Source organism: Manacus candei, unplaced genomic scaffold (genome assembly GCF_025592945.1).
Source record: "Manacus candei isolate 608988 ecotype Guabito, Panama unplaced genomic scaffold, ASM2559294v1 h1tg000060l, whole genome shotgun sequence".
Lineage (NCBI taxonomy): Eukaryota > Metazoa > Chordata > Aves > Passeriformes > Pipridae > Manacus > Manacus candei.
The window spans coordinates 11,789,951-11,802,787 of NW_026138108.1; the positions used below are offsets into that span (position 1 = coordinate 11,789,951).

Genomic DNA, 12,837 nt, shown 5'->3' on the forward strand with positions numbered 1-12,837 from the left:
CAGCCCTGGACATGAGAATTTTTTACAAGATGGGGAATGTTGGCTAGGATCCTGGAGTGTTGGTTTGGTTTTCTTTTTTTTTTTTTTTTTTTTTTTAAACTGAAGTGCTTATGAGCTCTTGATTTATCAAAGGACAGCCCCCTTCACATAAGCATAATCTTCAAGGTGTCACCGAGGGTTTAACCCTGAACCTGTGCATTCAGAAGAATCCTGGCAGCAGGTGCTCTGTAGCAGCTTAACATAAGTTTCCTCTACCAAAGGCTGTTTATACCTACGAATAATCCGGTAATTTTGATAATTTCTGTTCTAGAACAAGAATCCTTTACAGATCTCTTATTAATCCTTCCAACTGTCACATTTCTTTTTTTTATTGACTCTTATTTTCTATTAGCTCAAAGAAGTATCTGTGACACAGGGGCTTAGATATTCCAAAGTGTGCATTAGACAATTTTCTCTTTGGTAGAAGTCGTCTGTCTGTGTTTGAAGATGTGGTAGCTGTTAGCGAGTGATTGGTTAACTGGTGACAATGTATTGCTGGTTAACAGTATAATTCAGCTATTGTAAACATAAAACAAATTGTACTCAAAAATAGATACAGTGATTGCTGACACTTAACAACCTTACAATGTTAAATTTGGTTTTGCTATGTTATCTTGCAAGAGTTATTTTTTTCTGCACCTACTCCAGCTTGTTAAGGTGTTAGAGGCCAAGCTAAATTTCCAATAGGAGCCACATGTGTTTCTTAAATGTTTTATTTAATAACAGAATTATTATATAGTTTTTCTATAATTTGCTGCCAAAAGAACTTTAAAAGGTATTGCAGGTAATATACTCTGTCTGTGGGGTAAGTCCCTCCTGAGTTTGAAATGAGGAGTTGCCAGCAATGCTATGTTAACTGGCACATGGAGATGCATTCTTGGAGAAGGCAGGGAAAGGTAGGTGGAGAATGGGAACATTCTCTTCTTTCCCTGTGGTTGAGATAAACTTTCTTTCTAACAGAGCAAAACATAGGCTGCTGGTTTCAGACTTTGATTGTTTGTACCTAGATTCCATGTGTGGTATTTCACCTTAATTCCAATTTGGTGCTTCTAGGCAGTTCCCTCACCATCCCAGTGTTTATTGCTGTAACACTGGCAGCAATGTGTGCTTCTGGAAAAGGTCACCAATTCTGTTTTCTAGCTAGAATCTTCTAGAGGAATGGAAATAGCAGGCAAACTCAATGTGGAAAATTGGTATGAATAAAGTCTACTGGAGTAGTTGTCAGAGAACAGAATAAAGTCTAGTTGTCAGAGAACAGGGTGAAGGGAAAGGGGGTTGAGACTTTCTCAAAGGAAAGATTTCTCAATCCTTAAAACAAAAAGGTAGAATATTAACCTGCAAATGTAGAAGTGATGCTGCCTTCTCAAGTGTGAGTGTGAGTATGTATGCTTGTGTTTTTTTAAATGAACCCATTTCATCATTATGCTTCATCATAGCTCTGGATGTCAAAGTTTTGTGGGTCTGGTGTTCTGTAGGAGTTTCAGGGGAATAACAGAATTATTTTTGATCTGATATTAGCTTCGTACTCAAAGGAGTATGGTCAGAAATAACTGAAACTTTCTGATCTATTCTAGCTTCCAGTTTTCTTTGCATCATATGACCCTAAATATTGTCAAGTTTTTCAGTTACCTAAAAACCTGGACTGTAACAACACAGGTACTTCCCCTGGCAGCATTACTTTTCATTGCTTTAGGTTTTAGAGACAGATGTTGGAGCACAGCCCTTGTCCTGGGTGTTGTAGTAAGGTTCCTGTGTGTAAGTAGCCAAAGATTGTCTGCCCATGTGACCAGGTCTGCAGACTGAGGATATGGCATTATGTCAGAAGTAGGATTAAGTCTTCTCTTGAGGAGGGATGGGTGAATAGTATTTGATACTGTCCTAGAGTCTTAAGGGGTAAAAAATACTAATTATGGCTAGTTAGGTAAATTGGTGAGAAGATTATGAGGAACTGTAAGAAAACCGAATCTTGGTGATGAAATGGCTGCAGTAGCGATTGCATGAGTTTTCTCCTCCCTCTTTGAGGGAACTGAAATCATATCCTGTATATGGGAACAATCATGCAGATTTTTGGGAGTTGAATGGTGTATGCAAAGAGCAGAAAAACAAAAGTTATGGGGAAGACATACTTGAGTAGTAGAGAGCATTAGTTGTGACCTGTATCTTACCCAGAACAGGAAAGAATGACTCATAAACCTGCTATGACTTGCTCTCCATGCTTGTGGCAGGAGGTGTGCTTTCAAATTTGCATTAAAATCTCTTAACTGTGTGGCAAAAGTGGTTTAATATAAATAGCTTTTTCCCTTCACCCACTTCTTTCAGTCTTGTCAACCTTCAAAGAAGCAGTTTTGGATGATGTACTGTGGCCAGTAGAAATAGTAGGGCTTGTTCTGCTCTAAACTTGCTGCTGTATCCCCTTAGCAGTTATTAGATGCTTCACTAGTAACCTTGTCAAAGAAGAGGGTCAAAATAAGATTTGGACTTAAGACTTACATCCAGGCTGGTGAAACTAGGACTTGTGCAGGTAGTAACTCATTTTTAGCAAGTGATCATTTAGGACTTGTTCAGACACTTGTGATACAAGCACAGTTGCTTTAATATGACAGATCCCTGACAGGTGTTCCAAAAGAATTTATTTACTTTTTCAGGCAAAATTAAGCCTGTTATTCACTCCTAACATACATCTTGTGTATTGCCTGATAAGTCCCTGCTTGCAGTAATCTGCTGTTTCAAAAGAACTGAGTGTATTTAGAAGTTGCACCTTTATTCTTGGGTGGTAGGTGAAGAAAGGCTCTCATCCTGCTTAGGTATTCAGTGTTGTAATTCTTATTTGCTCAAGAAACGCTCCATCTGTGTTCAAAGAGACTCATTTTTGTTGGGTTTTTTTTTTAGTACCATGGTTTTATTGGATCTGTCCCTTTTGGTGGTGTTTTGGTCGTAACGCTTTGGGGAACTGCTACAGAGGAGGATTATAATTAGACATCCAGCTCAGTATTTTTATAAGTCTAATTAGAAAGATGGGTAAAACATGGTGGGTTGGTATCCATATGCTACAGTCTTCTACAGTAAAAGTAAGCTGGTAAAGAGTTACAGTAAAGATGTCAGTGTATCAAACTTAAAGGAATGACACAGAATGAGTCCTAGAGATCCCAAAGGTCATGGTCCAAAGACCATATTTTTGTGAGAAATATCACTGTATTTCCCTTCAGAAAGTATATCAGTTTCTATTATCTAGATTCAAACTTAATTTTCAAGAGCTTGATTAAGGGACAGGAAAGAAATCATAATTCTCGTAGTTAACTTCCTAATTGAAGCAAAACTTACAACACTTTTGGGCTGTATGCTGGATTTGAGTAATAATCTCTTGCCCTTCATTTTCTTAGAAAGCGTATTTGTGGCTAACTGAAATCTTAGTTTGTGTGAGAATTCTAGTGACTTATTTGGGGACAAGAAAACCCAACAGACTTCACTGATGAAAAATTTGGAAAACTCTATCTGTGAAACTGTATAGGTTTTTTTAATTGGTATAAAACCACCAGATTTCATCCCAACCTTCTCTCTGGCCTAGTATAATTTTGCAGTAAGGCTCAGCCCAACACTGACAGGGGACTCTGCTGACACAGTCAGAATTCCAGGGCCAGCAGTTGAGATCCCTGTCTCCCTGTCTTCTGTCATCATATTTGAAGTGTCTACTCGTGGTTGTGTTTTAATGATACGACCTTTAGTTTACATGGAACAGCCACTTGCAGTGGGAAAGGACCCTGCACATAGAGGTAAAAATAGACTGAAGGTGAACCATTTACCTGACTCGGTGGGTGTCTCCTTCCTTAAAACATTGTTAACAGGAGCAGTTTACAAGACTATCTGGAATGACTGTAGTGACCCCGTGGGAGTATTTTGGAATGTGATGAAAAAAGACAGCTTTTAGTACTGGCTATAGGTTAAAAAAAAAAAAGTAGTCTATTAAGGATTTCTTTTAGGTATGAGATTGAATGGTTGCATCTGTGCTGTGTATTTTGATCTTCTGCAAATCTGAACTCCTGTAAATTCTTTAACATGCTTTTGTTTTTAACTTTTGTAAAGGTCATAATGGTTTCCATTCCTGAATTCTATGAAGGAAAGAATGTCCTCCTGACAGGAGCTACAGGCTTCATGGGAAAAGTGCTTCTGGAAAAGCTACTGAGATCCTGTCCTAAAGTGAAAGCAGTGTATGTGCTGGTAAGAAACAAAGCAGGGCAGACACCTGAAGCACGAATAGAAGAAATTACCAGCTGTAAGGTATGTGTCATATGCTTACAAAGTATGTTTTTGTCCTTCATTATAATGTTCCCATTTCATTTTGAGAACAGCTTCAGTTTGTCTAAAGCAAACTATTATTGTTAAGTGTTTTTTTTTTTTTTGTTCTGACAGAAATATAAAATCCAAGAGCTGGCAGTACTTCTATAGCTGACTTTCAAGCTGTTAGTCTCTAGCAAAGCAAGTAGTTGAAAATTATCCTGTATTTAATTCAGGAGGAGGATGTTCAGCTGTAATGCAGAGTTGAGAAGTAAAAAATTGTGTTATTGCTTGTTAAGAAAATATAGAGTACAAGAGGCGGTGGGCTGGGAGTTGTAAAGAGGGGGTTGAGACACTCCAGATATCAATCAAATCACTTTTACTCTTTGTGGTTTCTTTTCTGTAAGATGAGGCATAGTATTTTTTTTTTTTCTGGAATGTGATGTTGGATCTACCAGTAAGCAAGAATACGTGATCTCAACAGGAACTTACGTTTGTAAATGGAACAAGGATGTTTGTCTTAGTAGATTCTATCTGTGGATCTCTGTTAGTCAACCTGTGACAACTAGAAAGGCACTGAAATGCTGTGCTGTGGCACTATTAAAATGGCTATTTAAATGATTTTCTGTGCAGTCTGGGTCAAATACTTTGCTCCTGAAAAGACTCATTACCTTAATATCAGGCTGGGCATTCTTACTACATGCAGAACCACTCATTGTTGTTGCCCATCTTTCTGCTAGAGAGTATCCTGTTCATGCTGAAAAAGGTGAACAGAAAGAGGAGAGATTTCCAGCATGAACTTTGCTAAAGCAGAGTTTGTTTATTTCTGTCTAGGTCTTTCTCTTGTGGAACAGGGGAGTCAGCAGTTTTATTTTTTCAGGCTTAGGAAATATGTTGAGATGCAATGTAGCCTGTACAAAGTGTGTGCTTAGAAGATGCTAAAAGGGAATCAGTAACAAAATATGAATGCACGTAGGCTAGGAGGAGTAAGTTGTTTAAAGTAAGGCAATGAATTTCTACAACTCTGACTAGGTAGGATTACAGCAGATATGGGCATGGCTGTGCCCTTAGCAAATTATTTTCTGTAACTATGTCAAAACTGTAGCTCATTGCTCAAAAGCATCTGCTTGCAGTCCTGTGCAATGTCACAGAATACAACAGAATCAGCTACAGGGGGGTTCTGTCTTAAATTCAGTCACACTTTTTTTCTACTTAAATCTCTCAGTTTGCCACTGTCCTGAAACAAGGAAAAGATCTCCAGACTAAACTGAGATGAGAAAGGAAAAATTTCTCAATCTACTCTTTGTATACACTATTACCCAAATTAAAATCAGGGAGTATCTGGGCAAGGAAAGGAGTAGGAGTAGTGTGGACTGACTTAAACTTTAGTAAGACTTAATCCTCATTGTAGCTTTTAGGAAACCTGTGCCTTGTGAAAGGCTTTTAAATTTGAGTCCAAGTCTGCTTGTAGTCTGTACCAGCTCCTGCTGAGATAACAATGTGATGAGGTTTGTCTTGGTGAGCACTTAACTGCTGGAGCATGTTCACAGCAGAAGTCCTGGTAAGCAGAAGTACTGCTTGAGGTAGTCCTGCATCTGAGTCCCACAAGTAAGGACATAAAGGGAGGGTGTTTTGCATCTATGCAGAGATGTAGTTAGGGACAGGTGTTCTGCCTTCATCAAATGATTAGACAAATAAGGTCAAAAGTCTGTAGTTTAGGTGCCATTAATGTCATTAAGATTCTCACAGAAGACCATGGAAATTTTAATAAGATCTGTCCTGTCACAAAGGCCCTGCCTGTAATTTTTCACAATTTGACTGGACTCATTAAGTGTTCTAGAGATGCTTGAAGATTCTGTTTCTTGAAGAGTTTAAAATCTAAAGGGGTGAACAAGATATTTGAAATAAATTTTTGGCTACAAATAGCCAAAAAATGTTGGGGTTTCTACTTCCTTTGGACTGCAGGTGTCTAATTAATTTTTAATCTAAATAATCTGTTAATTTTAGATATCTATTGCGTGTGCTCTGGGTGTTTCTTCTGGTTCTCCTTTGCACTGGCGTCAGTGCGAGTGTGAGGTGTGTAGGAATAATATATGACTATGGATCTGAAAAGGGGCAGAACAGATGTGATGGACATAGGAAAAGTACCAAACTGGCTCTTTAAGAGCTGATCCGTGGGACTGCTTTTTGATTATAATGCATATCAGCACATTAAGATGGTTAACAGGCAGTTACTTCAGTTCCCTGGAGGCAAGCACTGTCGTTCCAACTAAAAACAGAGCAGGCTTATTTTTCAAAATGACAGAAAGTTTCCTGCCCTTAGGTAAGCACTGTTTGCTGTACCCCTAAGAATTGCTGAGGCTTTAAATGCAGTCTTGGCAGCTTTGTCCCATAAGGTGAAGCTTCATGTTTGGGAAGTCCAGGCAACAACTTCAGTCTATAACTGGAGATGTCCCATGTTCTCACTCTAGCATTACCTCTGCTACTTCAACTGGCCACACAGTGAGCTGCACTAGCCCATGGTTGGGGCAGAAAATATATCCACAGAAAAAGAGCTGGACCCACAGCTGCTGAGCTCACACAGCCATGGGGCTTCTTGTTGTTGCCAGTGCAGGAGAGGCAATGCAAAAGTAAAAAAGTTAAGGGAAGGACCAGTCTGTTTGGTTGCAGTATAAACTTATATTGCCCTAAATGTTGTGAAACTGCACCTTCAGGTGGCTTAATTTATAGTTTAAAATTAATTAGCTTCCTTCTGTGAGGAAATGTCTTTTGGCTATTTACATTTGGTGTAACTGCGTGGTTGGAGGGGGGAAAAAGAAGGTGCTGCTCTGATTTTAATACAGTTGATTGGTGTTGAAGCAGTTGCTAAGATATTGGCCTCTGTGCAATTAGAGAAGAGGGATCTGCTTTGGTACAACTTTCAAATGTGTTTTATTCCCACAGTACTGTGTTGCTCAGGAAAACTTGCATACTAACGAGTGTAAATATGATGAGGCAAGAATTGTCATCTGTGTGTTAACCCACATGGTTAGACCCTAGTTATTTATGAGGGGAATATATGATGGAATATAACATGGGTGAGATTTTTTTCAGTGAGAATAGTTGAACAATTTTATAAGACTTGATCAGGTATTCTAACATTGTATGCCTCTTTTCCTTTAACTCGCCAGCGAAACAATTTCCTTTTTGGTTTATCTTTTAGTAATCTGGAAGTTCTCCAAAACTGGCATAATTTGAGGATAGCATTTCTTAAATCACTGGAAATTTTTAAATCTTGATGAAAGTTTTCTAGAACTATAATCCAGCATGGCTTCTGCAAGTCTGTAACAATCTGAATAGCTTTTATCAAGCTTGGGAAGTGGGCAGACTGTTCATTTTCCATCTGAAAGAAAAGGGATTACAGTATTTAGACTGCTACTTAAAATTTCTTTGAGTCCTGGTGCCTAATAGAGACCATTCCTTCTTTTATCTGATGTTGACAGAGCTTTGGTTTTAAGGATTGGGAAGAGTACTAAAAAAATATTTAGTGCAAATTGAAGTCCTCTTGCTTCTGTACAACACGTGCAATACTGCTTTCACTGTGTGGGATAAAGTGTGCACAACTCCATCACCTTCATGAGAAGTCAGTAACGTGTTCCTGTGATATTGCCAGCAAGCTTTTCTAACTTACTGATGATCTTGAGAACTAAGGAGTTATAGGCAGAAAATGTGGGATTTTTCTTCACTTAAGTGAAATGTTTACCTCTTATCTTCTCTGAGTTTTTGGTCTTGTTATTTTTGACAGCTCTTTGACAGGTTGAGAGAGGAGCAACCAGACTTCAAAGCAAAAATAATAGTAGTTATGAGTGAACTTACGCAGCCTGACCTGGATCTTAGTGAACCAATCAAGGAAAAACTTATAGAGTGCATTAATATTGTATTTCATTGTGCTGCTACAATCAGATTCAATGAAACACTAAGGTGAGTCTAAAATTCTGTTTATTCTGCTCTAGTAAACCAGTGGTACTCCAAGGGAGGGGGTAAATTGGGTGTCTGCACAACCTTGCAAATATTCAGCCTGTCAGGCTGCCTCATGTGCTCTGATATTTGTGTGCTTGGGCAATCTCATGGTGTTTTATAAGGTCCACCAAAGCTTTTGGATTTTCCTTTGCTCTTCTTCAGAAGATGGAAGCAATATTATTTAGATCTGCTTTGCCAGAGGTTAGAATTACACTATTCAACATGGAAAAATTCATGTCTTTTTAAAGCTTTAGGCAAAAAGACATCCATTATTAACTCTGAGAAACTAAATAAATTAGCCCCTGAGGTTTTGATGGGGAGGGGGGTGGTTTGTGGGATTTTTTTGGTTGTGGGGGTTTTTTTTGTTGGTCGGTTTTTGAGTTTGGGGGGGTTTTTTGGTTGGTTGGTTGGGTTTTTGTTTGTTTGTTTGGTTTTTTTTACAAAATCCCCGTGCCTGGATTTTGAACCCTTTTTGAAGGGAAGCTGCTGAAGAGACTGAGAACATATTGGTATTCTGAGTCTTCCAAACATCACGTGTTGCTCTGCTCTCAGGGATGGGCAGAGAGGATACACACATGCTGTAGCTTTATGCACTGTGCTCCCTAGTAATGTTAGAACGTTTTTCCTGGTGTGTGAAGGGCAACACAAACTGTTCCTTTAACCTTCCTTGTTAGAAGGGGAATGCATATTTTCAGGGGATACAGTTTTGCCAGAAAAGTTGGGTGGGGGAAGTTCAAGCACTTGCTCTCATACCTAATGAGAAAAACAGGAGATTAAATACTGCTCAGCTGTTCTCCCTGTCTTTAAAAAGTCCTTTATTAGGAGTAGAGGTTTGCCTTGAAGGGAACAGGGAGAAGTAGATGCAGAGGGAGAAAGAGAAGAACAAGAAGTGGAAAAAGTGATGCTCACGGCTCCGATTATGAGCTCCTTCCTTTGATTTGTTGAAAGAGGCAGTGAAAACTGAGAACAATATCTAAAAAAAAGCCCCAAAACTAATTAGTTTCCATTGATGTTAATTGCTTTGGGATAGTGTTCCCCCTTTCTTGTCACCCTCTTTAGTAATAACATGTGATAATGCAGTCTGGAACTCAGTGATTGTTTGGGGGAACTAATTTTTTTGTTGTTAATGAAACACTTTATTGCAAGGACTTTGATAAAGTGTTACTTAGCTGCACTCTTGAAACTTAGTTGATTAGTACACTGTGTGCAAGAAAACTGATGCCCATAGCAAGTTCTGTAGGCTGGAGAGAATGTGTAAATAGTATAAAATAATCATAGTAGTTGCTCAGCAAGCTGTTATCTGGTGGGAATTGTAGAGATACACCTACTCTCCTACAGTGTCCTTAAACACTCTGATGAGCAGCAGTGAAGTTAGAGCATGAAAATGTGGATCTTGGTGATTTTCCTGTTTTTTCCCTTCCTTCCTATATTGAGCCTCATGCTATCCTACAAGAACATGACAGTCTCCAACTTATTAGCCCTCTTCTGAGTCATTGACCTAACTCAACTTGAACTCAGAAGTTCAGAGATGCATCATGTGGCAGCTCAGTGTTGTGTTGCATTATTTCCTTCACATTTCATGGAACACGTAGGATTGGGATTTAGGCTGAGATCAAAGGTCTCCTGACTTTCACACTCTAGTAACGGAGCATGATGATGTTGGTAAGAATAGGATAAAAGGAAAATTATTCTGAATAGTGAAAGATGTTCTGAATTAGGACTGTGGTACATTGTTTTAAGCAGGAAGTTAGGACAGTGTCCATGCTGCTTTTTTATTTTGGTAGGGCGGAGTGTTCAGGAATACTTTATATATTCATCACCTAAATTCATTTAGGAATGAATTTCTTTTTGCGTGTCTTTTGTCTTGCTTTCTACTGATCCCGTTTCTGTTTAACCAATAGAGATGCTGTTCAGCTAAATGTGATTGCCACACAGCAGCTCCTCTTCCTGGCACAGCGAATGAAGAATCTGGAAGTGTTTGTGCACGTTTCGACTGCTTACGCGTATTGCAATCGGCAAGTGATTGAGGAAGTCGTTTACCCGCCTCCTGTTGATCCCAAGAAACTCATAGATTCTCTTGAGTACGTGTCATGTTTTATGAAGTTACTTGGGTAATCTGTAACCATTTGCTTCCTAGGAATGAACTGCCAAAAAAAGGTTAGGAGCCCTAAAGGGGAAGAGTTAGCTTATGCTGTGTAAGTGTAAGTCTGACAACATGGCTGACGCTTCCCCTTCCTGGAAAGGAGATGGATTAAGGTTTAGGGTTGCTTTAGGCTGAGCGAGGTATGGAGGGGTACTGTAGGAGAGGGATGCTCTTATCTACTCATGGTGCCTCCTCTGTGCTGAGAGTGCCAGTCTTTGAGCTGTATGATGAGCTGAATCAGGGGGTATTAAAAAAGTTGTGCTGTTGCAAGTGTGCTGGCACTGGCATTTGAAGGAAGGGGATAAAACTCTAAGACAGTCCCCTTGAATAGCAATGCAACTGCAAGATCAGACTGAGATACTGAAATAGTATTGCATAGCTGTAGTAGTAGTTCTAGGTATTCTGAGAGCCCCAAACATTAAACATCTGTTTTCTGTAGGTTTTTAGTCCTTAATTGGGCATTATGGGAGGAGAAAAATTACTTGTTCTGTACTTTATTTTCTGTGTATATTGCCTGTCCTGAGGTAGCTGTCAGACTGTGAAGCAGGTGGCAATATGGGATAAGTGTAATGTAATACATAGTAGTCTCAACTTTAATCAGTCTATTCTTGTCATATAAAATCTCTGCTTGGAAGAGAAGTATGAAACTGAAAAAAACTTATTAAGAAGTAAAACATCTACTTTAACTTGTTAATGTAGGTGGAAGAATGCTAACATTAAAACCAAATGAGGTACCACCTAGACTTCACATTGAGCCAATCATTTTTATAATGTTGACTTTAAGTACACTTTCAAATGAGATATTTTGAAATAGTCCTATGAACTCATGAGGGAAAGCTTTTGTAAACTTAGTGATCTCTTGCTAAGCATGACACAAAAAGATTTTTGTCCCTTTTTGGGCTTTCCTGCCCTTCTTCCTACTCCAATTCATATTACAAAGGGAATCTGGTGCATGTCTGCTTTGATTGTAACAGAATATTGGGGAATAACAAGAAATACCATTTATGTGGCTACGTGACTGAGAACACCAAAGTAGCAATAGTTCCAGAGGTACATCTCTGGTTTGTTTGTGTGCTATGACTGAAGAGTATCACAGTTTTAATATGAACTGGGAAACAAGATGAAGTTGCAAGACTTGACTGATTTAAGGGGAGAAACACAGTGACCAGCTTGCTTCAGAGGTGGTGTGTGATTGCTGACTGCAAAGGTGGAGGTGATGCTCATGATGCAGCTGGGACTCCTTAGCAATGGCAACACCTCCTAGATCATGATGCAGCGAGCCTGTGTTCCAAAGACCAACTTGCAGTGTCTGCATTTTGTGTTTGAGAACTTAGTTGATAGAATTTGGATTATTGTAAAGGAATGTACTGCTTGCTCTGTAGTTGCTGTGTACGAAGTGAATTACTTGGGCAAAAAAGTAAATGTCAGTATGCTTCTTTCAGTGGACACTGAGCACACCATCTTCTCTTTTACTGAGAAACTTGTCTTCATTTAGTTATGTGTCCCTTTTTCTCTAAAGGAGAGGAAAACAATCATAGTAACTTTAGGAATTCACACCCCACACCACCAGGGAAGCAGCATGCAGTAATTTCACTTGCTTCTTGTTTTATTTCTTTAGGTGGATGGATGACGACATAGTGAGTGATATTACTCCTAAACTGTTGGGCAACAGACCCAATACTTACATCTATACAAAAGCCTTAGCTGAATCTGTAGTGCAGCAAGAAGCATCAAAGTTAAACATTGCCATTGTGAGGCCGTCCATCGTTGGTGCGAGCTGGAAGGAGCCTTTTCCTGTAAGTCACCGAGTTTTCACCTGACTGTCTTGCCTGTGAACTGCAGGACACACTGACAGCCTCTTTACCTGGTGACTTTGTAGGGGAAAATCTCTTGGACTATGTAGTTGTGTCTTAGTTGCTTCTGAATAACAACTGATACAAAAGCTGTCAAAGACAGTATTCTGATGTGTGAAATTCAGGCGTAAATTACTCCGATCATAGAACAATAATGCATTTGTATCACAATGGGAGATGCTATTTCACACATTAAATAAATAATCAACTTTTTACTTCATGATTCTGCATATCTTCATCTGGTTGTATCAGCAGCTGCAAAGGGTGACTAAGAAAACAGATCTGCAGGACATAAAGATGTTTTGACTTTTAGTCAAACCGTGTAAGCTTTGCAGGGGGATGGCATAAGTTCTGTGTGCTGTGCTGATGTATAGCATATATGCTTCCTCCTGTATGAGAGACTGGTGTTGGATTAGCTTCTCCAGTTCAAGACAGACTGTTTCTCAAGCCCTTAAAATTCATATAATTGACTTTGCCTACATATTGAAGCATGTCCAATGTACATGTCAAGCTAGTGAGTATATAGTGTCT

General features: G+C 39.1%; 2 protein-coding genes across 3 annotated transcripts in view; both read left to right on the forward strand.

Annotated features, from left to right (window-relative positions):
- The window catches only part of LOC127478343 (NADH-cytochrome b5 reductase 2), a 149,625-nt gene that overhangs the window by 67,004 nt on the left and 69,784 nt on the right, over positions 1 to 12,837 (forward strand). The window lies entirely within an intron of this gene.
- FAR1 (fatty acyl-CoA reductase 1) overlaps positions 1 to 12,837 on the forward strand; it is a 36,665-nt gene that overhangs the window by 7,317 nt on the left and 16,511 nt on the right. For both annotated transcript variants that reach the window (XM_051803829.1, XM_051803830.1), the window contains exons 2-5: positions 4,120 to 4,314; positions 8,096 to 8,271; positions 10,212 to 10,391; positions 12,072 to 12,249. In XM_051803829.1, the coding sequence (XP_051659789.1) occupies positions 4,126 to 4,314; positions 8,096 to 8,271; positions 10,212 to 10,391; positions 12,072 to 12,249 (723 nt within the window). In that variant the 5' untranslated portion in view covers positions 4,120 to 4,125. The remainder of the gene's footprint in view (positions 1 to 4,119; positions 4,315 to 8,095; positions 8,272 to 10,211; positions 10,392 to 12,071; positions 12,250 to 12,837) is intronic.